This window comes from Labrus bergylta, chromosome 6, assembly GCF_963930695.1.
Source record: "Labrus bergylta chromosome 6, fLabBer1.1, whole genome shotgun sequence".
NCBI classification, from domain to species: Eukaryota; Metazoa; Chordata; class Actinopteri; order Labriformes; family Labridae; genus Labrus; species Labrus bergylta.
Window position 1 is genome coordinate 28,351,816 of NC_089200.1, and position 27,347 is coordinate 28,379,162.

Below are 27,347 nucleotides of genomic sequence, written 5' to 3' on the forward strand. Positions count from 1 at the left end.
AAAGAGTTAAAGCCCTGCTTACGCAGTCTCATAGTAGGCTACTCATTATAAATATTTATTTAGTTTTGTCGCTGTTTATTTATATCAGGTCACTTGACAAGACTTCTGAGCGATGCTGAAAAGGATGCAGCAGCAGCAGCAGCAGCAGCTTCTTCCTCGCTGCAAACTACGCCCTTCAAAACAAACACAATACGGAAGAAGGAAGTTATGCACCTGTTGCTGCTGTCTCTTTGTCTACCTTTCAACGAGTTTCTACCTGTGAGAATTAGTGGTAAGAAATTCCTTGTTATCAACAACACTTTGAATGGTTGACCAACTCTGCCGAGTCAATATTTGTTGAGCGACTTTAGTTTCGATTCTGTGAAAGACATGAATAGCCTGCGTGAGAGACGTGAGAGACTGACGGGTCGAGTAATAATGTACTGAAACAAGTTGTTTTTTTTTCATTTAGGCTACATATAATTGTTGTTGTGAAGCATGGCAGATGTTAAGGAGGAAGCAGTGCCAGGTGAGGAGCAGCAAAAGCAGCTCGACTCCACTTCTGATGGACCGGAGGACACACAGCCTGCTGTCCGCTCAGAGGACACAGAGGAGCGGCCACCGGAGGTCGGAGTGACCCCCTCCACCCCCCAGCATGGAGCCAGCTCTGTGGTGTCACCTTTGAACCAGTTTAGGATGAAGAGGTTCTTCGTGCTGAGGGTAAAATACTTTTAAAGTAGCCATTGACACAGGGAGGATTTTTACAGCCACGATTTGATGGTGTAGCTTGTAACATTGGTCAGTTTAAAAACTCGCTGAACTCTACCTGTGGTCGTAGTGGGGTTATGTCCAGAAGTGCTACCTTGTTGAAAAATGCTATTACAGCGCAAAACGATAGCAGAGGGTTACTATATCCCTTATCAAATAATGCGACCAGAGAAAAATAATAATTAACATTAAAAGATAATTTTCTTACTGTCATGTTTCAGTAGGTATCACTTTTAATTGCTTCCTCTTTAAAGTGCCTTGATAGTTTTTTAGTTTTGTTCTTTCAAAAGCCGTTTTTGCATATGCACTCTGGATAATATCTTGATAATTACGCAATAATGACAATATTTGCCTTTATATCAATGCTATGTGTAGTGCAACGGAATGACAACATCAACAAAATAGCAGAGAAGAACATACTGGAGGACAGAAAACACAATGCAGCCATTCAATTACATGCACAGAGATCGTAGTGTTTGTGTGTAGACAGTCTATGCACCGTGCATCAGTCACAGTATAGGAACAGCACTCCCCATGTTATTGGGTCGAGGTGAAATATCCTGCGGCATTCTTACATCAGCCCACTCGGACTTTATGCGGAAAAAATACTAGGTGTCTGGCAGGAGAAACTCCAGGTGAAGTCTGAGCAAAAAATTTGGCTGTTTGCGTTCACACATACAGCGTTTTTCAGGAGATTTCTGCTTGTGTGAAAACAGCTAAACTGAACTGCTATTCTGTATTCAACATAACTGTTAGCTTAGCATTTGCCGATTGTTAGTTCCTTAGTACTAATTTTCTAAACTAAATCTCTTCCACAGCAAGAGATAAATACTGAAGACTTGTGTAAATCAGTGTAGTGATGAAAGATACAACAGAAAACTCAAAGTACTTGGTCTTTTTCGATTCTCTGATTTTTTTAAAATTTTCAAAATCCAAAACAAAAGACGCCAACCAGAATTTACATTTTTAGACACTTCAAATCCATTATTACCCCTTTACCTTTTCTGAAGATTATTTCCTTTTTAATATAGATGGAAATGGAAATAACAGGAGCAGAATGTACATGAAACATTTAGAAGTGACACAAAATACAGCAACCGGTATTCCCAGGATAAAGTGCAATAAATAAGGAGACGAGACATTTTAGATAAATACATTTTTATCAAACATACACTTGGCAGGTTGACATGTTTTATTAAAGACCTGGATTAAATAAAATGTAATCCAGGTCTGATTAAAGTGAGTTCATGTTATGTGATACATTGTTATCTATTAATTAGCTTTTAAAAAGGTCTACTTGGACCAACGACTGCTTTAAAATCTTTCTGACATTATGACGGTTCACTAATTTATGTGGAGAACAATGATAGCAGTTAAACGGCTCTCCTATCTAATGACTTATTTGAATAATCGAATATATTTTGCTCATATTACGTGTGCACTCACTTAAGGAACATTTCAATTTCAAGACTTTGGCTTGCAACAGACAGTGTGGGGACATTGTTATGCTTTTAGTACTTGAAAAACCTGAACACTCTCCCCAATACCTTACCTTACCTTACCTTGGTACACACTTATTTAATTAGAGTGGTCAATATATATAGTCTTTAAAATAAACACATATTGTCATGACTGTGCCTAAGAGGTGTTGACTGAAGGCTTCATTGGAGCAGATTTAAAGTCTGAAATGAGATGATTGCTGATAGATCAGTGTACTTTTCTGCCTTTAAATTAAGAGGAAATTGCATGACAGTAAATATTGTTTGATTAACTACATGAATGCCAAAGATATGCTTGAGATAATAAAAAGCAGCATGAGAGCCCTAACAACCTTTATTCTGTTAAATATCTGTTCTTCTTTGTCTTTTTCAGGTTCTTATTATTTGTTCATCTTGTGTGTGCAAGAATTTACATCAAATGCAAATGCAGTAAAGTCAAATATGACTAGGGATGTAAAGATTAATCGTAAGATAAATCGATTCAAAGGTGTCATGGTTCACATCAGTACTCTGAAAAATTAATCGCAATAATATTGTGAGTGTCAGCAGCTGCAGAGCAAGATTTTGAAATTGAGGATGCACAACTGTCTTTTAAACGGGAAGTGTGGAAGCATTTTGGCTTCCCCGAGACAGAAAATGAAAGAGGTGAGAAGATAACAGACGAGACAAAAACTGTGTGCAAATACTGTAAGAAGACAGAGAACTACACAAACAACACAACCAACATGATGCAGCATTAATCAACACCACAAAGAGAAGCTCCCATCACCTCCCCTTGTTCAGAGAAAAAAAACATTAAAAGGTCAAACCACACTGACAAGCGGGTTTACAGCCCCTAAAGGAATCTTTTCCAGTCATCATTTGTCTACAGTCTCATTTTGTAAAATAAATCGTGAGAGAATCGTATCGTACAAAATTGCATGTTAGAAATGTAATTGCATATATGGAAAAGAAAAACATATATTTGGTGTGTGGAGAGAGTAATATGCTCTGAAGCTGTTGCTTTAAATACGTGAGTTTTTCAGATTTACATCCAAGCTGCACACTCAGCTTTCTTCATTCTCAGTCATTTTTTTTAAACATGCTGAGGCTTCATGTTTTCCGTTTATTGTTATTTTGTTTGACACACGGACGCGCTGACATTTTGTTGGAGTACAAGTCCCAGCTGCACATCTGCCTCAAAGATTACCCCTTAAGCTCTCTGTGCACACATTGTGATTGTCACAATGGAAAATTAGAAAGTGACACGCGTGCATTTCTGTCTCCTCAGCCTGGCACTCTGAATCAGGCCATCAAAGACGTTGAAGCTCTGGTGGATAAAGAGTTGGATGGCGGCGTTCGCAGCATTTGGCTGATGGCAGAGTGAGTTCATGATTCCATGTTCTGTTACACCGCTTCATGTTTGTGTTGACAGTGTATTGTCTGCCCAGTGAAAACCTTGTAACACCCATCCCAACTTACATTTGTAAGAAATATTTATACACTTGATACATGGTTTGTATAAATATCTAGTGCGTTAAAGCTGATTTTGGTGAATTATTACCTGTGTTTTATATTGCTTTGTCAACAATAATAACTGTGAAGCCGCTGTAACGGTTGTTTTAACAGATAATGAATTACTGATGACACAGTATACACAGTCATTACATTTAACTGGCCTCAAAGCTTCATTTAGAATTTAGTCTTTCACTACCATAAAGGTTGTCACAATGCCAGAATGTCAATCTTCTATATGATACTAGTAAAAATATGATTATAGTGATACATGACCATGGCAACAAATAGCGGTCCGTAGACACCCAGGATTGGGTAACGTCTTGTTTTTAATTATCAAAAGTTGCAGGCATAGTCCCGCAAACTGTCTAAATTGCACAAAATCATTGGCAGCGTTTCAGTGCCAGTGTTCAGGAGTTTGCCTGCAATTTTTGGTGGATTCATTCCTCTCCTGTGCGCCCCACTTACAAGATAGATATACTTTATAAAAGCTCAGTACTTTTCAGTTCTATCATTCATAAAACTAACAGAGATTGTATCTTTTTTAAAATTGTATTATCCAAAAAAGCATTGAATAAGAATAAAAGTATTGAACATTTTTACAACTGTAATAACCCTTGAACACCTTTTTTATACGAGTACGAGTAACTGAGGACAGGTTTAGACTAGTCGACTAGTCAAAAGTTAACAAAGAAATACTCAATTGTTAGCACAATTTATTGAACATGGATAAACAGTGCTAACAGTGCAAGCTGTCAGTCCTCTTTCAGGCTAATGTCCACATTCTTGTGCCGGTTACACATTGCTCAGGTGGAAATACCAGTTTAAACTCACGCAGTCTACATACAACTTTATCTCCATCGTCTAGAGATCAAACTACTGCCTAACTGCTCAGCGCTGTGATCAACTATCCCTTCACTGTGCTGGTTTACATTCAGATAAATCTGAGTTTTTGAGGATTTCTGAAGATTTGTTAGAAATTTGGGTGAAGATTTCTTGTTTAAAATTTGTTGGCGGGTCCTGAGGCTCTACCAGTTGAGAAGCACTATTCTAGTCAAATCACTGTATTCATTCAGTAAGACAATAAAACAGATTGTTGCCTTGCTCTATTCATTTCCCATTTCCAGGCCAGATACTACAACAAAGGATCCAGAGATTCTGTTAGTTGGATTATAGAAAAGAAACCACTGAAATGTAACCTGAGTTACAACATTCACCCCGGAGAGAGATGATGTGTAGATATGTACTTTGAGTTTACAGTATTATGAGTTTATCATTCATAATCCATGGTTAACATATGTACTGCAGAACTGTAAGAGTACGCTTAGTGAGGGAGATTAGTGTTTTAAAGTCTACATATCTAAATATTATATATAATAATGCAGGCCCCTAGTTCATAACATACAGATGTGCTCATTAAAATAGATATATCAGTGTTCTTACAAACCCCAACCTCCAAAGACGATCTCGTTGAAGTCAAAGCAGAGGTAGAGATTTAAGTGCCTCGAACACAGAGCAAAATGAAGTGACTGCAGGACATTTACCGCGTGCACTTGCAGATGTCAGGTTGTATCAGTCCTGTAAAAAAGCTTTCAGGAAACATTTAAAAGGCTGGCCATGTGAGGATGAATAATACATCCCGTTTATGCAGCTCTGTCCAACACACGGTAACGTTTGTCCTACATTTGGACTGGATGTTTGATTTCTTGCAACAGAAAGAGTGCATTATATGGTAAGTCAGTGACGCTGCTGCTGCCTTTCCCAAAGGGAGGATGGTGACTAATGTCAGAAAAGCACGAGAAATTCCTCAAATGTGGCTTTGCCAAGGAGGATTTTAACTAGATTTAGAAAGCATAAGATGATCTAATGGAATCTATTTGAAATGTTTTGATGCTTGATGTTTGTTTTCTATGTTTCTCCTTGACTTCATGACTTGTTATTCTTTTTGTTTATGCATTTTCTGAGATAATGTTTACCATACATGAATGGATTTTAACTGGTAATCTCCAGTATAGAATAATGAGTGAGACGTTTTCAGCAGCAGTGGATCATAAATAAAAACACAAAAGGTAACTGAAGGTTATCTTGTTCATTATCTCTATTTGCTGAGAGTTATTCTGGGATGATTATGATGCCAATTCATGTCTTCATGCTTTCTATGACTAAAGAGCCAGCAGGTGTGGATAAATAATGTGAGTACAGAAAATGAATACTACTCTTAGGTCTGTGCAGTAAATATGAAGGCAAGGTAGCACTAGTTAGCTTTGTCCTGTGCTTGAAAAATAACACAACACATTAAACATATGCATAATAATGTTTTAAGTAATATATGACAGTAAGATGTGCCAACACACTTTGTTGTCCATTTCATTTAGATAAAAGAGAAAGTAGCTGTTTCCTCCTGCCTCCATCTTAATGCTAAGCTACGCTAATTGACTGCTGCCTGCAGCAACCTATTTGAATACAGACATGAGAATTTTGTCCATTATCTCATTTAACAATTGTCAAGAAAGCACAAAAACGTTTTTTTTTTTCCCGAAATGTTAAAATTCAAGTGTCATAAATCTGTGTGTCATTGACCGTAATATATTTAAGTGATGGCTCCACCAAGCCTCCAAATATAACAGCCTGAGTTTATTTAGACCATAATTTCAGGCTTTGAAAAATAACACAGAAGAAGCTGTGTCAGTGTGTGTGTGTTGTTTTTGGTTTGAGAATCCTTCAATGTCTCTACAAAGGGACTTCAGTTCAGGCCTCAGTTTCCTGTGTCGTCCTCTGAGTAACCCTGTGGTGATGCTTCAAGCTGACACCAGCACAGTGTCAGATGCTGAGTCTCTGTAACAGTCTGCACTGCCTCTGCTAAGGTCAAGGATAACGTTCATTCACAGTCAAAGATCTTCACTACTACTCCCATGACTCTTAATCATTTTCTGGCCTCAAATCGATGAAGCAACTCGGGGAGATTCCCTGCTGCCATGAATCAGTTGTGCACAGTGATGAGGGAGTTAGTTCACGTGATACAGGGCTTTATTTGTTTTACTTTAGTTAGTAAGACTGACATTTTAATGAAGAGAAAGTAAGACTTTAGCTTGTTTCTTTAAAGGTGGTGCTGTTAATTGTATGTCCTCTACTTCTTTTTGGTGGTAAAAACTGAGTTAGTTAGAAATGCTTGCATGCATATTGTATGATCTTAGCCAAAGGGCATCTTTGGAAATTGTGAAGCTTTTACATTACATTATTGAGCAGCTCTGCTTAACATGTTTTTTGTATTAACTTTAGTTAACCTCCTGCAGAACAATAACACCAGAACTGCTCCTCCTAACACGTACACACACACACGCACGCACACGTACACGCAACCACACACACACAAAAAAACAGGAAGTGCACGTGAAAAATATTTTACTACAATGGGTTTACATCATTGAGTCGGCACAGAAAATGTCAAAAAGCAAAATGAGGGGCCTTGAGTTGTGCGACTTTTCATCCTCTTTTACCCGAAGTCCTAACACAACACAAGCCCCTCGTTACAGGTTGTGCATTAATGTGGACTTGATTTGTGAGCATGTTAGTGTATAGAAGGATTTTCTCTATACATTTTTATAGAAGATAGAAGAAAGACTGTTCTTGGATGGTAGTCACCACTAGTATCTTGGCAACTGTTCTTGGCCAAGAAGTAGATTGGCACATATCCTAAGCAAAAACAAACAGGATATAAGTTCTGAAGTAGTAATCAAAGGTACCAGACAAGTCACAATGTGCTGTATACTCACACATACACAAAACTCCTGAACATTTCAGGGTGAGCTGCATGTGTGAACTCAACAGCCTTACCTATCACACCCACTTTAGCCCGACTTTTTCCTGCCAGCTCCCCACTCAGAATGTCTGCTTGAAGTCAGACGGTAAAGTCAAGGGGTAATGAAGGTCATGTCACTCAACTGGTGAGCTCCCAGTATGTTCTTCTCTTCTTTGTAGAAGATACTGGGGATATGTCCAATAACGTGTAGCACATGTCCTGCCTCCAGAGACCACCTTCCCCGGTCGGAGGGAAAATGCTGTGAGAGGCAACTGTGGAATATTTCAGGAGCAGCCTGTCCTGACATTTTCGGGAAATTTTCAGGTGTGCGTCTGTGACATTAGAAGTGGAGGAAAAGTGCTTGGAGTGCACTGGTCTCAGACGCATCCAATTGGCCGTTTTTCCCCAAGTCCCTTTACGGTGAAAAAAGCTGTTCAAATGTTTCTTTGAGAAACTTTGTTTAAAATTGATAGCGCCATTAAACTCTTATTGTCTTAAATTTGAAATAAGGAAAAAGGTCTGCACACTGTTCAGCTCAATTTTATTAACCCGGGCAACTTTGGATCGTCAAGATCTTCCTCAGTCCTTGTAGATCGAGACGTTGCTCTGGTTAAATAAAACTGCCCTTTGGGAGCTGAACAGTGTGCAGACCTTTTTCTTTTTTTCTTTTTTCTGCATTTGGCACATTTCTTACTCTGTACCTGTGAACATTTCTCCGTGATGCGTGCACATCTTCTCTTAAACTTGAAATAAACGTAACATTTTCCTTTTTAAGTCTAACACACTTATTGTCTTCCTGTTTCAGGGTAGACCACTGGAACAATGAAAAGGAGCGTCTCGTCCTCATCACAAACGGCTCTCTCCTGGTCTGCAAGTACGACTTTGTCATGTTCAACTGTGAGCAGATCCAGAGAATCCCTCTGAACTTTGTGGACCGCATCTCCCACGGCACCTTCAGCTTCCCGAAACACTCCATTCTTCAGTAAGTGTGTCCTCATCAGCACCTCAATTAGTCCTTCAACAAAGAACTTCAAGTACACTCTGTCCAACAAAACTTGCAGCTTTGGGAAACGATAACCAGGAAACTTTTTTTTAACTAAAAAGAAACGGGTTCAACGTCTATTGTAGTGTTAAGGAGAGAGCCTTTGATCTCCAGGGCTTTGACTAATTTTTAGTCATTTTCAGTAAGTCTACTTAAGAATAGCTCTTTGTATCATTTAGTCACTGATTAAAAATAAAGCCTTACTTTGACTATTACAAATATTAGCCCTTATAATCTGCCCTGTGCTCTAATTTGCTTCATAAATAGGAACTTCCTCCCCCCCCAAAAAAAAAAAAAAATCCCTTTCAGCAGATTAACACAAAAACATGACTCACTTTCTAATGCTAATCACTTCATAACGTGGAGTCATGTGTTTCATCTCACGACACGTCCTCAAGTTTTGAGAAGATTTTGAAAAAAGTTATGAAAAATTCAAACATGCAGCCTTTTCAACCGATTTCAAAGATCGCAAAGAGTATGCATGATTTACTGAAACGTATCAAAGTTGATTTGAGTTGTCGGTGAAAGGCGTGAGACGATGCTAAGGGCAGCATCAGACGTGCGGTGCGGTCGGGGGGGATACATGCAAACGATCGTGCAGGGAGCAACCGGGGACACGTAGAGGAGGCGAGCTGAAACAGACGTGGCAGGCAGACGAGTGTGTGGAGAGTTTTTTGGGCTTAGGAGTGCAGAGCTGTCACTTGGAGCTGTCGCTTAACTGATTAGTGGCAAAATTAATGTAGTCCTTTCATCTAAACCTTTTAAAGACGGCTCAGGGGATACCAAACCAACTAAAACTAATTTGATGAATAAAATGTAATGTGCTGTGAAGAGCTTAGAGAGCGCTGCCTTTATTGGAGGCTTTATCTCTGCACATTACGTTGAATTATACATAAAACGCTCTTGAAAGCCACCCGGGAGTCCGACAGTAAAGAGACGGTTTGAAATGAGAAAGACTGGAGCCTCAAACACTTCCTCTCTCTGTCTTCATCTTCATGGCTCCCTCCTCCTTATTTCTCCTCGTCTTCCCCTCCGTCTCTCCCTCAGGAGGTGTCTTCTTTTAGTCTAGGTCATTCCGTCTTATTTTTGGCAGAAATGGATCTACAGTAGAGTAAGTATGAAAATTAATCCTCCACAACACAATCGTAGGAACTTTTCTCCACATCCGAACATTTACTTTGAGAGGAAAGACTTAAAGATCAGGCTGACATGTTGATTTATAATTCTGTTTCAGTAACCCCTGACCTTTTTAGTCAACCCTGTTTTTCCAAAAGCCACCTTTAAGGACTTTTAGAGACTTTTGGAGGCACATAGTTGTGTAAATAATTGCTAACATATTTTAATCCATTGGATAGGTATGTATAATTATAAAAAAAAAACAGCAGCTTATCAGCACAGCGGACAGTCAGGAAGCAACATTAGCATTGTTTGGAGTCTCATTTTAAGTCAATATTTACCTTCATCTTGGCTCTGTTTCTTGTCTCCAACAACTCCACATGGAAAATACTGCCTCTTCAAAGGGATAGTTCAGACTTTTTAAAGAAGGGCTGTATGACGTGCATATCAATAGTGGGTATTTAATCAGACACCTGATTGGAGAAGCCAGTTAGACATGAAAGCTGAGCAATAAACCACAGAGTGTCGACAGCAGCAGTTCACATTTTAGTAACCTAACAAAGGCTCGGATGGAGAAAGAATGGCTATAACTCAAAAGCTGCACTGCAGTGTAATCTCAATGTAAACGGGCTAAAGTGTGCATTATATTTGAAGTATTTTCTCTGTTCAGCTCACCATAAAGAAGTCCTTTCCTCTTGTACGATGTTTCTTAACCTCCTGACCAATTGTTGTTACCCTGCAGAAGGAACTCCTTGAGAAAACAGGAACTAAACTTTACTCTTTTTTTTAGATTTCAAAGATAATGTGTGTTTGTATTTTTTCTGCACTCTTCAAACAAACAGCATCCTGATAACCATATACTGTAGATCTCACCACTTTCTGTTGCTGTATTTCATCGAATCATCATAATTTAATAAACTAAAACTAAAATGTTTGACAATGGAATGGCTGTTAAGGGAAAGGAGAAAAAATGAACTTTTAAACTGAGGTGTATTTAAAACTGAGGTGTATCTGTGTCTGTCGTTGACCCTGTCCACACCAGTGTAGCTTAGCTCTGGTTTCAGTTCTCCTACTGGCTTGTTAAAATGATAGTTCATAGCTTTTATATTTATCGATATATAGGAGAGAGGTACTGAGATCATCTTCTCACTCTCTGTGAGAAATATAAAAAGCACATTCCTTAAAACCTCAATCTAATTCTGTAAGGTGTATGCAACATGGACATGACACATAATCGTTCCCTATTATACTTATAGGAGGATACTGGAGTGCAGGTCAGAGGGGGACTGGGCCTAGTGTGAGTGTGCCCTAAGACTGCGCACTTCAGAACTTGTGGAGAATACAAAGATTAGATATTGAAGAGATCTTTTGTGAAATGAGCACATCCAGACAGCAATGAAATACTACATTTGTTCTCCAAGTACTATTTCACACTGAAAATAAAATAACATTACTTTGTATACGTTAATTAAACAAAGTCTGCCTCTCTACACCAATATATATTTATTGCCTATCAGCTGTGTTTCAGCTGCTAGTTCATGTTTCTCTTTGTCTTTGTTCTTGGGTTCACATCCCTGTGAGTGAGGAAACAGTCCACAGCTGACTGTTGAGATGTGACCACTTGATGTCAGTGTACATCCTCAGTACAGACAGTTCATGCAGGAGCGCGTCACATCACATTCCTTCATCTGTTTGATGTTGTCATGGATGATTCTGCGACTGCGTGTGTGAGTCCTTGCTGCTAAAAAAGTCCATCACATGAACACGCTGCATCAAATTGGACACCTTCAGAGTTGCATCAGAAAAGCAATTCCCCTCCTCCTGAAATAATTATACACAGACAAGAGCCTGGAGGATGTTCAGCATGTTAAATGTATTGAAGTTGAACCTTCAGAAACACTGACGAGAATTTAGGGAGAGAAAAAAACACAACGTTACAGCAGGACTGTTCATGCAGGCAGTGATGTAAAACAAACTGTATGACAACCTGTAGACAGTTCATACAGACACTTTAAAGTCTGTGAGCATGTCATCATGCATCACAAAGAAACACCTGTTCAAATACAGTAAATCTGTTTTTATTGTTATTACATTTTGTGTCAGATTTTGGTTAACTATAATACATCATTCACAAACAAACTCTGTAACATTCTTCTTTTTTAAACTAAATGTAGACCTTATTAGAGAAACAGTATAAAACTCTTTTCAGTCAACAGCATTCTGACAAAACACTTTCTCTGTTATAGCACAATTGTCCCCCCTCCCTATTCCCCACGCTGGCCTGCGCTCACACTGCTCCAGGACTAACTGGTCCTGAGCACGGTTACCTCTCATACATAACGTCATAATACAACACATGAATGGATTTACATTATTATGAAGCGTGCTGAGTCTACAAGACAGAGGAACTAAAAAAAGAACCACATAGAGAACATGAGAGCTGCTTTACTGACTTTGTGCCTTATTTTGAGTCATTTTAGTCAGTTACAGTCCACGTTGTGGACCCGCGTGCTTGCACTCGAAGCAAGCCTCTTCTAACACCACTAGGGCCAAGGAAGTGTACCGTGCCTGAACATGGCACAGAGCACTCACACTCGTCAAACGAACTGGACTTTTGGGATGAAGTGTGCTAAGTGTGATTGGGCCTAAAAGCACTTTCATGAACATTTGACCGCATTACTATGAGAACCCAGAACAAAGAATACCAACCTCCCTCTATGGAGCGTCGTGTTTGGCGTCTGTGCTCCATCAGCCTCCCCAAAAAAGCCTTGATGATGCCAACAGAAAGTGTTGAGGGATTGTCAGTATTTTTAGTCCTGATGATTTTGTTTTCATCGCACATCCTCTAGGTGCACCCATGAAAACGTATATTCTGCATCTGTTGGGAAAGATGTGTTTTAAGTGCCTTCTTTCCAAACTGTCTAGACAAACTAATTACCCAGCACATCATCTATTTTTTTATTCCTGTCTGAAAGAGTTGGGTGTGGAGAGGTTTAAAGAAACCCCACTAGAGGTTGCTTCAGTAACTGTTGTAGTGAAATATATATTTATTTATGGAGCTTGGAAATAATCCCAGGCCTTCATTCCTCTGTTTCTCATCTGATCACATGAAGTTTTTCTCTTTTTCTGAATCAGGCTTCAGAGGGAGTGATGCCTTCTTTAGCTCCCGTCTCCAACTACTTAACATTTTAAAAGTTTTATTTAGCAGAATATCCTCCGTATGTTGCCAGTAGAAGCTTGCTAATGATTCATCTTGACAGTTGTTTTAATGTAAAGATCAATAGAGCTGTCTTTTCAGACAGTCTTTGCAGTAGCTCTTAGAGAAATACGCCCCTTCTCATTCTGCAGTCTCTCTGACCACACCTATACCAACCAAAGCAGCTTTCACATTCAGACAGCAGAGGGCAGTCAGTTCATTGTAGCTATTACAGAAATCATCAGCATAATGTGCTCAGGGGAACCTCATTAGAGGATGAATTCATTAAGCTGTGAGGCAGGCGAGTTGAAAATGAACAATCTGAAGAAGAAGGATTTACACAGACAGGATGATAGTCTTGAACTAAATCATACAAGGCTAAGTTCATCATCATCATCAATCATAACATATGTTGAAGAACTGCATTTTACTGAGGATGCAGGTCAGGAACTGTAAAACTTTGGGAAAAACGTTTCTGCAGTGGTAACAGAAATGTTGCAAATTTGGGGATTTTTATGTTCAATTCATCACCCTGCATGAGATGAAAACAATGTTAATGCTTCATATACTCCTCTGAAAATGTTGGTTAGAGCTGTTTCTGTTTGTGCAGAATAAAGTGACATAACTATCGCCCCAGAGAGAGAGAAGAATGGCACTATAGTGGAGAGTTGTGCACCGGGGGAAAGGTTATGAAAGTCATTTTTAAAAATGGGATGTTTTCACTTTTCTGTCTCTTAACTAAAAATGGATCCTACATTTCATATACCACAGCTTGAGTATGTTTCTCATTAGACCCAGATGTTCTTAATGAATACCCCTGCCTTCCAATTCAGTTTTTCTTTTTACTACTTTGCACTGCAGCTGCCTTTACAAGGTACCTACTTTGCATGCAGTATAAAAACAGATGGGACATCCCTCTTCCTCATCAACAACATCAACATAGCACCTTGAACTGAAGCTCCTGTGAGGAATTTTGGTTTTGAAATAGACAAAAATAAATATGGATGACTGTTTGAGCTACAAAAGCAAATAAGAACATCAGCTACAAGATCATTTCTTTAATGTGATTGTTTTGTTGTTGCCTGTAACCACTGCCCTGGTGTTGGTGCAGCATGCTGAAGAAACTGCCTTGTTATGTTCAAGGTGAGTGATTCTTTTGACGGTAAAGATGAGCAGGATGAGACTTTTTGTCTAAAATAAATATTGTACAAAATGCCTGAACACGTTCAGAACAAAATCAGCACAAACAATAAGACATACCACTTTGTCCACAGGGGGCGCCAAATTGACACAAATCAAAAGTTCTTTCACTTATAAATTCAGACATCTGTTGCAATCTGTTGGGAAGGATTTGAACATGTGTGATGCTGTGAAGGAAAAATAAACGATATTTGCTGACAGCTCAACCCTTTTTTGGGACGTTGTGTAAAATGTACAACAAAGAAAATGTGATGCTTTCAAAAACTAAAATTCTATTTTTAACTTAAATTCACACAGAAAACATATCAAATATAGTTCTTACTCCTTGTCCCTTGTGAACAGAGATTTTTAACTGATATTATGGAACTGCAGACGACGAAAGCATCGACTCAGCCTCTGCTGTTTCACATCCCCCATCATTTAACCAACATGTTGACCCTTAACCTTATTCATTGGGAGATTTTCTACATGGTGTTTTTTATAGCATTTCACCACTTTTCCAGTCTTTTGTTGCATTTTTTTAATGCATTTCTGCATTAAATTCAAATAGTTATACATATATTAATAATTGACATATAATTAAAAACAATGTCGTTTCTCAGTTCAAACAATCAATGAGATGTGAATGTGCTTTTCTCAATCGTGCATCTGGATTTACTGTTTTGCAAATTGAAACAGAAACAGTGTATTCTTCCATATTGTTTTCTACGTGTGGCTTGAATCCCGTTTTAATACCAAACAGTAAGCAGTGTTCACCCGCTGCTCCTGGAGTTCACAGTGTAAATGAATAATGTACTGATACATGTATAATGTTCGGGGCCTGCTGTTTAAAATCTGTACACCTTTGAAGCAGATTACAGCTTCTGGCCTTTGCTTTTTTTCAAGGTGGAAATATCTTTGCCAAGAGCCTGCAGCTACGACATCACAGCTTTTGCATCATGACATCTACAGAAACATGGCCGTACGTTCTGGGCTTTAAGGTTCACAGGAGCAGCTTCTTCATGAAAAATGAAAACATGTTTTGAAAGCTTTTTTTTTTTAACAAGTTGGTTCAACTCTTTGCGTTTTCCTTTGTTTTGCTATGCGTCACTCCACCTTTTCCCTCTCCTTTAGTCCTTTCACATGCTGTATGAAACCTTGTCGGATGGATACATGTATGGATGGCTGACAAACCTGCAGGCTCTATTGAGCAATCGGACCAGATTTGTTTGTTCGCTCCGAGACAATGTGGGACACTTGCCATGTCAACTGGAGCTGGGCTTGATATTTATCTTGTGTGTTGATTTATGAAGCCAGAGCAATTGAAAGCCCGGGGAGGAATTTTTCGTCACTTGCCTTTAAGCTCAGAAAACAGTGTTACTCTCGTGCATGTGTGCGTTTTTGTGTAAACACGGTGGATTAAGTGGAGCTCCACTTGGAAAGTCAGTAGAAGGTGGATTCCCTCAGTTTGGACTCTTTCTGAAAGTGTTTGTGAGTTTGGCTTCGTTTTTGAGAAAGGTGTGAAGGACAAAAGGGGGGTAGCCTGCTTTCACCATTCCTGTACTTTGACACTTTTCAACGTGAGAGGCAGAGTGAAAGTCCAAACCCCAGCTCTGCCACATAAACACAGTGAAGACTTCCAAGGCCTCTGGCTGCAAAGCCCAGCCCTGCTCTGCCTGTTTGGGCTGGTCCGTCTCCCAGTGATAGCTTACCTGTGGAATTTACCAAAGCTTTTTTATATCCCCATTTATACTAGAGCAATAGCTGTGTGCTCTTACAAAGGGCAATGTGTACAAATGTAAACCCGCCATCCTTATTTGCTTCTGCTGAAATATAATCAGTCTTTTAACCAGGGCTTTGCTTTTGTAAGATATTTTTTTTCTATCCTCCCCCTTTCCTCCCTGCACAACATTTGCTCTGGACGAGGCACAAAATGTTCAGCAGCGGCAGCATTGTCATTTGAAAGCACTTGTGTAAACAGGGCTGGATGATTGCATTATGATGCAGCCCCTCCCTGGGACGGTGACATATCAACAGCTACAGCGCTATTGTTTAGCCTCAGGTGTTTAATTCTGTTTGGCAGGAAGTGTTCTTGCACAAGGCGTGTGGTGAAATCAGAGTGACAGATCATTAAGAAAATCAGAACACTGTTGGGAAATCGCCTGCATCCTCATTTAGGGTTCTTTTACCTTTTTTTTTGTAAAAAAAGCAGCACAGGTACATCATAGATGAGACTGTTGCACAAACTTGCACACCTCTAATTCCACCAACAGTAGTTACAGCTGTTGACAGAATCACAGTAACACCGAAACAGGATGTTTCAGTGCCATAACAAGCTCAATTTCATAACCTTTATGTTTTAAAGTGTTCAGCAAGTTGCCTCTTGAAAGTGTTTTCTACAATCAGTCAGAATGAAGGAAGGCAATAAGGAGCAATTTGTGGGTTGAGTGTCAAGTCATAGAAAATTCTCTCAATAGGGTGAGAAGATGTCTACCAAATGATGACATGATCTATTCAGGGGGCTTGGCAGCTCACTTTAGATCTTTGAGCTGCATTGGTGTACACAGTGAAATGCATGAGCAACAGCATGGCAGGGTGTAAACTTTGCAAATCCAGTCTCAAAATAACAACAAACTATCTAACGTTACAGTGATGGAAGGGAAGAAGGGGGATGGTAAAGGAGGTTTGAGGCACTTGTCAATAAGGACTGTACCACAGAAGATTCCAGCCAGCTCGGCCCCTTTATTGAGAAAAAACAGCTGGAGCACCAGCATGAAGCCAGGCTGTACTCCATTGCAGACGTGATCGCTTTCACAACATTATTTCAATACTTTAAAGAAAGTCCAACCTAAATACTAATATACTGTCGATACTTTTTTGGGATCTCGAGAACAATGTCAGTGCTTCACTTTGCAGTCAGAAAGCCTCATTGTTTGTCGCTGTTCGGTGGATGCAACAGTCATCTTCCTCCACCTGCAGCTTGCCGATGAACCCCATATCCCTTTAAGGCAGGGCAGGGCAGCTCCAGTCAGTTGACACCTCTGACACTTTCTGCTTTGTGATGACTGCCACATCACTTTTTAACCAGACAGTGGTTACATGACTTCATAACCTTGTGCTGTTGTCATCTGAGAATCCTTGCTGTGATTTTATAACTGAATACAAAAGGGCGTCACCCTTCCATTACTGTTTGAATGACCCTATTTACTCATGCACTGCACTCTTGATAATGTCTTGACATTGTCCAAGAGGGGCTGCATGTGTGACCACAAAATGCACAACTTGACACAGACTTTAGTTGCCAGCCTCCTAGAAAAGAGTTGTGTGAGTTGAGGTGAACTGATATTTCAGCACAGCTGGTAATAGTCTGGAACATTCACAGTGGTGATGTTTTTCATGTTGAGCAGAGTTTTACTGCTGAATACTCTTTACTGTTGGCCTCAGTTGTCAGTACTTAGTTTTCTACTGTTTGTCTGAATCGCAGCAGAAACATCCTCAAAGCCTTTTTCACACATGCACTCCTGAAAATATCTAGAGAATATCAGGAGGACTGCTGCAGAGATTCTCCTGACCTGGCTGTTCACACAAGCTCCTCACAGCTGGCGCAGTGGGTCTCCTGAGGTCATGATGTGGAAAAAAAAACATGCGGCAGTAGCGGCCGAAGAAATATGCAATATACAATGCTGTGTGTAGTCCAAAGAATCACATTACCAAAGGGGCGGAGAACAACGTACTGACGTAATGCAGCCTTTTAATTAAGTGCGCAGAGATCGTAGCGGTCTTGCACATACAGTCTATGCACGGTGCAGCAGTAACAGGATATGAACGTCACTCCCCACCATTTGCTCGAGGTGAATTCTGCGGATAATTTCCTGCAGCGTTCTCACTTCAGCTCACTCGGACTTACTGCAGACAAAATACTAGGGGTCTGGCCGGAGAAACTCTGGGTGAAGTCCGAGTGAATAGTGAGATTTGCACAGGAACTGAACTCAATCCTTAACCAAAAATGTTAAAATCAATAAAATAAAACCTAAAGTAAAACACCTAATCCAAAAGAAAATAATATTTCAAGTCCTGAGAGGGCAATCAACCCACTAAAACACCCGCTGTGAGGTACGTATGAGAAAGGCAACTCCTGGAACATTTCAGAACATGAGTGTCCTAAAATAATCTGGAAAATATCCGAAGTAGAAGAGTAGAAATTAGAGGTTTAAATCATAACGCAGTGATTTAAAATGCACTATGACTACGGTGATGATGACATCTCGACAGGCGTCTCTGGTTCTGAATCAGTTTTACTCACGAGGAGGATTACGGGCTTTTGTTTTTCATTCCAGTAAATTGATTCACTTTTTTGTGTAAACGATTTTTAAAAGATTTAATAACGACACTGACTGTGACTCCTCTTTTTAATACTGCGCCTTTGTTTGTAGACAACTGCTGAGTTCACATGTTAATAAGGTCAAATTGAACCGCTGAGTTAGTGTTGATTGTTGATATCAATTTTCTCCACCTGACCTCTCCTGTGTTTTGTAAAGTAATTAAAGCCCTGTAACAATATTCTTTGTGTTCCACTATGAGTGTCATTATGTGGGATTAAGAAGAACCTGTCACTGCAGGTTGGACCAGCTACTGTTTTGAATCAGGGTTTATCAGGGAGGTGTTTACCTGCTTTGTTAAACAGGTGACAAAGAGAAGAGGATGAGAATGTAGCTGTACCTAAAATCCACCATGAAATGAATCCAAAGTCTGTCTTAATCACATTTAAATAACCAAGACCTGTCAGGCCAGAATAATACATAGTTAGTCATACAGTCTAATGGGAAGCATTTTGATGAAGCACAAGTGAAAGGACTTCTAAGGATTCTTGCAGAAGCTTCCTTACCGACTGCATGCATCAGTAAATTCATATTGCACTCATCATTAGAGATACAAATCATCCTGAGGTTAAACTGGTTTTTAGGTGCGCAGTGGCTGCTTTGTACAAAGTTGCATGCATGAGATGAAGCATTTAGTTTTAAAACAAAATATCTGTTTTGTTGTGGAGGAGTGCAGCCACGTAGTGTTTTGTATTTGATTAATACTTCAGTTATATTCCTGTTTAACCAGTTCATATTCTGTTTAGTCGGTCAAATAAAAAAATAAAAAAACTTCACTTTGCTTTCCCAGAGCAAAGTGTGACTGACCTGACTTAAATTTTACAGCAGATTAGTGTTGTGAGGTATTACCTAATATGTGACAAGAGTTTATAAGCAGGAGCTGTCTGCTGTCTTAAGGTGATTGCCTCAAGTGATGTCATGTGAGTCTGCATAGTTTGATGTTAAAGGCATGAAATACATTTTGGTGGTTGAGTAAGAATGAAATCAACTTAACAGCCCACTTCACTATTTAGCATTTTGAGGCTACATTAGCTGCTAAGAAAAGCTTGAAAGTGTTAATCAGTAGTCCATCAGTCTCCATACTCCATAGTGGAGTACATTTTGATTTTACACACACTTTCACGATCAACACACAAATTACAGCAGCGAATTCAGCAGAGAAGCTGGAAAGAAGGGGATTTTGAGTTGTTTTTTTTATTTAAAGAAAAGAAAATACAACTACTGCATGTACATGTGATGTTTGAGTTTAGGTAGATCCAAATATTCTGCAGGAAGGTTGAAAAGAGATCCAGAGAGAGTCGTGTTGAACTCTCGTTGACCTTTTACTTTTTGAACAGTAACATAGATACTGTATGGCCCCCAGATCTTACAGTCCTAAAGCTATGAGAGCCTCAGATTAAACTTGATGGGCGAACAGTAAATAAAGAGTTGTAAGGGTCTCCTCAGCTTGTAGATCAACACCAACATCAGTTCAAAGATGGGATCTGTGAGTGTTTGGTGTCTGTTTGCTCTCAGTCTTCTGAGGTTTCATCACACTGATGAATGATATTTCCCCAGGGCAATTTCATTAAACCTTCAGTATTTACTCTAAAATGACTAAAAAAAAGGCTAAAAGGAGAAGAAAGAATAAAATGAACCCTCCGAAGATTACCTCTAAGCCATGTAAACATGAGATTGCTCTAACATTAAATATTTGCCCAGAGGACAGATTGGTGTCTTTGCTGTTTTTAATATCTTTATGTTGTTTTTTTTAATGGTCCATGGAGGTGCAAGGAATCTAGCTTTCTTTATCTGTGCACACAATTACTGTAGTAAGAAACACTCAAATTGTGCAGTAGTCTTGATACACGGGTCGTGATGTTCAGCGTGTGAAGTGTTCTAGTTTCTGTTTGTAGTTCAAGCTGTATTGACCAGTTGCGTATCAGCAGGCTTTGCTGTATACAGGTGAAACGGTCCTTGAGGAAAACAAAACAGGCTGAATGTTATCCGCACTAATGACATACTAACTCCCATCAACGGTATTCTTTTGACGTTTTATTTGTCCCTGTAAACGGATATCTTTATAGAAGTGAAACCTACAATCCTTTGAAGATCTAATATTTCAACTTGAGTCAAAAATCTGCTTAATGCTGTGTGGTGAAAGCCAATCAGTGTTTAGCACCAGGCCTTGAGCCGGAGATCCTCTGGTTCCCAACCCAAGCCCCTACAGACTGAGCTACTGCCACTCCAGTCATGTGCCAAACATGGATTAAGTTGCTGCTCAACTCTAACATGTACCATTTTGAAATAGATCGATATTTGTTGACATTTTAAGAGTCTACTGGTCAGAGAAAGTAAGCCCTGTGTGCTATTTAAATTTGAAGATTGGACTCTGAATTTCTTGATTATGCCACCAGTATTAGATTTATTTCCAACATACAGTCACAGAACGACAGGATGAATTACCAGACCTGAACGACTCTTCTTTAGCAAGGACTTTTTTAAAGGTTGAACCAGTTTGAGGTGGATACGATGATTGTCCTAGAACAAGCTTGTTAAGGTACAAAGTCTTTTAATGACAAGAAATGCTCTTACATTTCCATTGTGATCAAACTGGCGATATCCAGTTAGGTATAGGTCATGGCGTTTTTAATGTTCTTGTCAAGTTGTGTCTCTTCAAGACACACATTGAAGAGGATAGTTATTCAATTTTCACATATTCATGAGAATTTCCCAACTTTTTATTTGAGAATGAAAATGGATGAATTTAAACGCCTTGAGTTGTAGCTTTTCTAGATTTGTCCAGAGGCAAATATGTGTGCCTTTATTTGTGTAATATTCACAGTGAAAACAAAACTTAAAGAAAGCAGTAAGTGATCTTTGACCTCTGGTGACAACATAAACTGTGACAACATGAACTGTGACATCAAGCGTTTTTTCACAACAATGAATTCAGTATAAAGTGACACTTTATTATTTGTGCTTGTGTGTAGGAGAGAGGGGGACGGGGTGCGGGTCTTCTGGGACCGACTGAGAGAGCCCTCCTTCACCTCCAGGTGGAACCCCTTCACCACAGACTTCCCCTTCATCACCTTCACCTATCACCCTGTGAGGAACATCAGTGACACATTTACTGATCTCTGTGATGTAAGTTCATCAATCAACGACACCAGTAATGCATTGTTTAAAGGATCAGTTCACCCTAATCACACCAAAAAAAATATTTCCTTTCTCTCCTCACAACTTGTTCATTTTACTTCATTAACAGTTTTGATTATTTAATATTTCTTCCTCAACCATTATGAGGGTGAAAAAGGGTCTTAGCAGAGAACAGCCAGCAGCTACATGAGGAGTCTGGTTTTGATTCATGTCAGTGAACCTGTAACCTGGTGATTATCTCCCTCAGGTCAGCAGCCATTATACCAAACTAACCACACCTGTGGGTGCGTCGTCTCCTGCTGTACACACACTCTTCCTCTTTCTAGCGACTGGGAAGTAAAGGCCAACTTCACCCATGGAGTGACAATAAATGGTTACAGGCTCACCTTCATTCATTAAACCATGATTACATATATAAACATTCGTTTTTAAACGTCTGACCTAACAACAGACTGAATGCACTAAAGTTTAAAACTTTGTTTTAATTCATCAGAATCAGAATCAGAATCAGAATCGGGTTTTATTGCCAAGTACATTTACACATACAAGGAATTTGACTTGGTGTATTGGTGCTAAACAATTAACAAGGAAATAAAGCAGAACTAGCAACAACTTAAATAATACAGTATAAGAAGATATTACAATATACAAGATAGAATTTAAAAATGTAAAATATAAAAAAAAAACCCACAAAAGGCGAAATGTAGGAGCTGTGCAGTGGATTATGGGAAAAAATCTAACAGAGTATTTAACCTACTCACTGAGTGCATGTAAAGAAAATAAATGTAAAGTCCAGTGGGCGTTAATGTAACACATAAAGAAGAGTTTCAGCATTCATCATTCATTGGCGATGAATTGCAAGACAATCTTGATGATACATCACAATATAGAATTTACCTAAAAGTTAAAATGCATAGTTAATGTTTTCTTCACTGCAGTTTAGTGTCAGTTTGCCTCTTATCATGTTTTCCGCTGTCCGGTATTATCCCGCTGTCTTCTTCTTTTTTTCCAGCTGTCTTGTCCTTCTTTGGCTGAATAACATCCTTCTGAGTATGTGATTGTTTTAATGTCACTCTTATATCACACAACACTGACATGTTTACCTGCTGACAACCAGGACAAAACCATGAACACTTGTCATATCCATTTTTGCTTATTTTATAATTTAGTAATATTTGCTTCATTTTCTGACTTTTTCCCCCACTTGTTTTTGAGAGCTGATTTTTTTGCAGTGTAACACAAACCTCACCATGTTAACAAGGGAACAGCTGCAGGAGTCTTTTCTAATCAGAGTGAAGTGATCTTTAACTTGTCAGAATGTAACTGATGAAATAAGTGATTTGATTGGATTGTTTAATGACTAATCCAGGTGGAGGTGTGTACTGTAGGAATCATAGAGACACTCAACGTGTGGTCAGATGAGTCACCACACTGTGAAGATTTCCTGGAATCATGCCTCAGATAATGCGATGTGTAATCTGTCAGTCTGACACTTCATGAGACTCTTCTGACTGCTTCACAGTTATCAGTTATTATTATTAATAATAAATATCAGCACCCACACTGCTTTTTATATTTTTGGTTTGGACTTTTTTGTGAATTGTGAAATAGGTTTCTGACTAGAATATGGCATCTTTGCAAAACGACTTTCGACATAACCGAGAAGTTCAGAAGCAAACGGATGACTCAGCATGAGGAGGAGAAAAGAATCAAACTGTTATGTACTTTGTTATTTCAGCAGTGGCACACATTTTGAAATATTTAAAACATGTCACACATGCTATGTGTATAAATCTCCACTTTTCTATTACTGCACACAAACATTGACTGACACCTGATACCTCAAACATGTGCAAAGAGCTGGAAAACATTAACTAAGAATGTAAAGTAATTATGACGTGATACTGTCAGTGTGCAAAAACAATCCTTATTTAAGACTTCCTTAAGACTTTATAATGAGGAAAGCAGATGGGTAACTTGTGTTAAAGCTTTAAATTATGGTCTAAAGTGTCGACCATCAACCTGATAAGCTGACAACTCAGGTAACAGCACATGCTGCAGAATCCTCTATTTGTCAACGGGACAAATATTGTGAAATGTTCTCCTTAAACAGAGATATCTGAAGGTGAATTAAGATGTAATGTCTTCATCAGATTTAGAAAGAAAGTGCAGAAAAAGCCTGGAGAAAACTCTTCAAAGCTCCAGCCCGGGACTCAAATGTAAAATTTATTTTACATAATTTTATGAAGAGAATTTGTGCTCACCTGTATGGCTCTTACCTCAAATATGTCTTTTGTTGTTTTACACATGGAAAAAAAAAATTAGGGTAAGAATCATGTGATAACTCGAATGGCAGAATTTCTCACCGCGACTTAACCCAAAATTTTTCCTGCCAGTCACCTAATAATATTTCAGTGTGAAGTCTAAATGAGCATGATATGTGAACACAGCAGGAATATAAAGTGATTGTTTTGGCAAAATTACCTATACCTATACACTGCATTCAAAATGAAACAATCGAGCTGAAATTAATAGAATAGAATCGAATATATATTTATTGTCATTGCTATAAAAACTACGAAAAACAGTTTAGCAGCTCATGTCATTTGCAGCACACACAGATGGACGGTAATTTGGACTTCACAATCAGTCATGTAAATCAAAAATGAAGTTTAAATCAGTCCTGATGTCGCACAGTGTACGTCTGGCTACACGGTGTGGTGATGTTTACTTTCCTGAACAGTTTATTTAGAGTTATGACAGCACGTCTCCTTTGAGGAACATGTTTGACATTTTCAGACCTGAATGTCCCGACTAGTCTATAAAATGTCAGGGGGCTCACATGTGAAAGTGGATGATATCAACCAGGGAATGACACAGTAGAGCAGTAAATGGGAATATATATTCCTGATGGGTTTCTGATCCTCCCACCTTGACGTTCACAGATCCAGAAGTTTCGGGAGCAGCTCAGAGACGCAGCGCAGGAAGTCCACGCCGTGAAGCCCGTTCCGGGGAAAGCTAACGGTGTCCTGGTTCTGAATCAGAACATCCTCATCGACGCTTACGTCGGCGTCATGTCTTTCCTCGGGAACCAGAACAAGCTGGGATACTGCATGGCTCGGGGAAACATTGGCTTCTAGCTCCTGTGCATTTTTTATCCGAGTTTTGTTGCGTCTTGAATTCATGTTCGTTTGTTTACAGAGTTTATTCAGATTCTACAAGGATTGACCAAAAGAATTCTCCTGATTTAGGTTTGTGTCACATGGCAGCCTGGATTCTCGAGGGTGTTCTGTGTGAGCTTTAAACAAGCGTGTGATCTCCCTCGCTGCTTATTACCAGTGTGTGGTGTCTGAGCACTCAGAAATATCCACATTTCAACACCGCTCTTCACTGGATGACGGATCCCCCGCTGCTCTCAAGGAGCTTTGTATTTGCTCCTCAGTGATATGGTAATTCAACTCTTTCGCAATGGGACTCCTTTCTTCCTCCCCCGTTCCTCTGTTAAAAGCTCATTCCCATGCCGTTCAGCCCCTTAGAGATTCACTGGAGCATGGGGGCACATTTGTCAGTTTAGTTTTATCATTGCTCGTGTATTTTTACAGTGCTTACAGTGTTGGAATTTCCCCTGGATTTGTGTGTTTACTGCGTGTCACTCTGCTTTGGTATCATCTGTTTGTCTTGTGAGGCTGTCACACACGAGAAACTAAACCCTCACATATTTGCTTCTCTTTTTTTTTCCTTTTTAGCTGCATGAAATATGCAGATTATTCATGCAGATTCCTATGCACTGTTTCTCCTTTTGTGCGCTTTCTCCCTCAGTTTTAATCCTCTGACTTGATAAAAAAATATGAAGCAGAAGTGCAGTTACTGAAAGATGAATCAAGGGGTCAAGATTTAATCTGAACCATAGCAAGGGTCAGGACGGTTATTTTTTTAAACGTTAATGACTAAAGTGGGGGAAAAAAATGTAAAGGAAGAATGTGCAAGTTTTTGATCCAGTAGCTGATGCTTGAGCGCCAGCATTCAAACAAAACACACTGCTGTTTGGCTGCACCTCCGCCATACTGATTCCCTCCGCTTCTCGGCACACCTCCAACCGCTCTTCGCTTACGGTCACACCGAGGAGTTATCAAATGGAACACACCATAATTAAGCACCATTAAGCTCAAGTGGCAGACAAAATTGTCCTTGGCTCGAGCTGCAATTTCCTTTGGCCTGCATTTGTTGTGTTAGCAGGCTAATGTTAGCACGTTTAGTTAGCTTGTAGCTTCCCTCAGAATGGCCGAGATCTAAAAGCGCTTACGTGACATCTTGAATAAGCAGTGAGTATCTTCTTCTTCTCTCTAGTTCTTGACTAAAACAGCTTTTACACACAAGGGGAGGAGTCAGCCGTTCTGTCCATGTAAACACAGCACCAATAACAACACAGCCGGCTTCTCACTCTTCAAAGATTCTTACCTGACAGAAAACATCCTCTGTATTGAAGGCCCAGCTCAGACTGTCCTCCTATACCCTGCACCTCAACAACTTGTAAATACCGGCTGAGGCAATGAAGAGCACATTCATTTTGACTGAAACTTTAACTGAGGATGCTCCACTTGTTTTTAGCTAGCAGCTACATCCAGTTGCCTTCCACATGGAGCTACAATCACATTACTCTGCCCTCACACGCACGCACTAAACTCCAGAAAGTGTCTCCAAAATTTTAAGATGATTTCATAAATACATTTTCACCCCCACTTTACCCACTTTAACCTGCCAGCTCCCCAGTTATATTTCCACAAGAAGCTGTAGAGAGAACAATGTGTGAACGCAGCATAGAGCTGGACGCTGTTATTTTGTCCTTTGTTCTGTAAATGTTGTAAACACTAATCACTTCCTCTGTATTTTTTTACTTCATGACTTGCTACCTGAAACATTTGTCAGATATGTTCTATAATTTGTCAGATATGAATGTGTGAACGGGACTTTATTCGACCTTCTTCTAGCTTCAATTCTAACAAGATCTTCTCACGTTCAGCTGCAGTTATAATATGTACTGATCTGCACAACCCTGTTTGACCTTATAATGCCTTTTATAATAATAATTTTTATTTATGTAAGACCTTTAAAACAGATGTTTACAAAGTGCTCTGACACAAAGCAAAGGCAGGAACTCAGGAATATAACATATTAAACATCAATAGTCAGGCCGGACAGAGACAAGTCTACAAAACTCAAACAAAAGTGAATACATGATGTGAAAGCAAGAGATCTAAAAGAATAAATGCATATGGATAAAAAAAATATATAGATAACAGTTCTGAAAAGGTCGATATCAAGTAAAGGAAATACAATTAAAAGAGTGAATAAAAGAATAAAAGCATTAAAATGACACCTGGAATAATGGTTATAATTAGATTAAAGATAACAAAAGAGGATTAAAAGAAGAAGAGAAGACGGCAAAAGCAAGGTCACCTTAAGTCTTGAGCCTCGTCCTTAGAACGACCAGAAGGGCCCCACCCCGAGGATCTAATGGGGGCGCAGGCGGATACAAATCCGGGCCTCTGGCTTGAGGACTATAGCGTCTGCACATGGAGCGCTTGCACTAACCACTAAGCTACCAGCACCCCAAATCCATTTTTTAAGGATTCATAACTATAATGTTGTTATTGTTAGTGTAACTTTTAACCAAAGAATGCAACATTGAGGTGGAAGGAGGAAAAAACGAACATATGGAAAATTAAAAAAGTAACAGTTGGTGTCATGCAGTAACCGT

General features: G+C 39.3%; 1 protein-coding gene across 1 annotated transcript; it reads left to right on the top strand.

Moving 5' to 3' along the window:
* Window positions 1-117: 117 nt before the first annotated feature.
* tprg1 (tumor protein p63 regulated 1) lies at window positions 118-27,339 on the top strand. The gene is made up of 6 exons (XM_020630590.3): window positions 118-271; window positions 452-699; window positions 3,517-3,608; window positions 8,345-8,521; window positions 21,424-21,577; window positions 24,535-27,339. Exons 2-6 carry the CDS (start codon window positions 478-480, stop codon window positions 24,727-24,729), a joined length of 840 nt encoding a protein of 279 aa, XP_020486246.1. The 5' UTR covers window positions 118-271; window positions 452-477; the 3' UTR covers window positions 24,730-27,339.
* Window positions 27,340-27,347: the final 8 nt, after the last annotated feature.

What these genes read in the sequence shown, in the direction of transcription:
- tprg1 (XM_020630590.3), top strand. Translation starts at nt 478, where the DNA reads ATGGCAGATGTTAAGGAGGAAGCAGTGCCAGGTGAGGAGCAGCAAAAG. An exon ending in AGCATTTGGCTGATGGCAGA is followed by an intron (nt 3,609 to 8,344) that starts GTGAGTTCATGA and finishes TTCCTGTTTCAG; the next exon opens with GGTAGACCACTGGAACAATG. An exon ending in CCGAAACACTCCATTCTTCA is followed by an intron (nt 8,522 to 21,423) that starts GTAAGTGTGTCC and finishes GCTTGTGTGTAG; the next exon opens with GAGAGAGGGGGACGGGGTGC.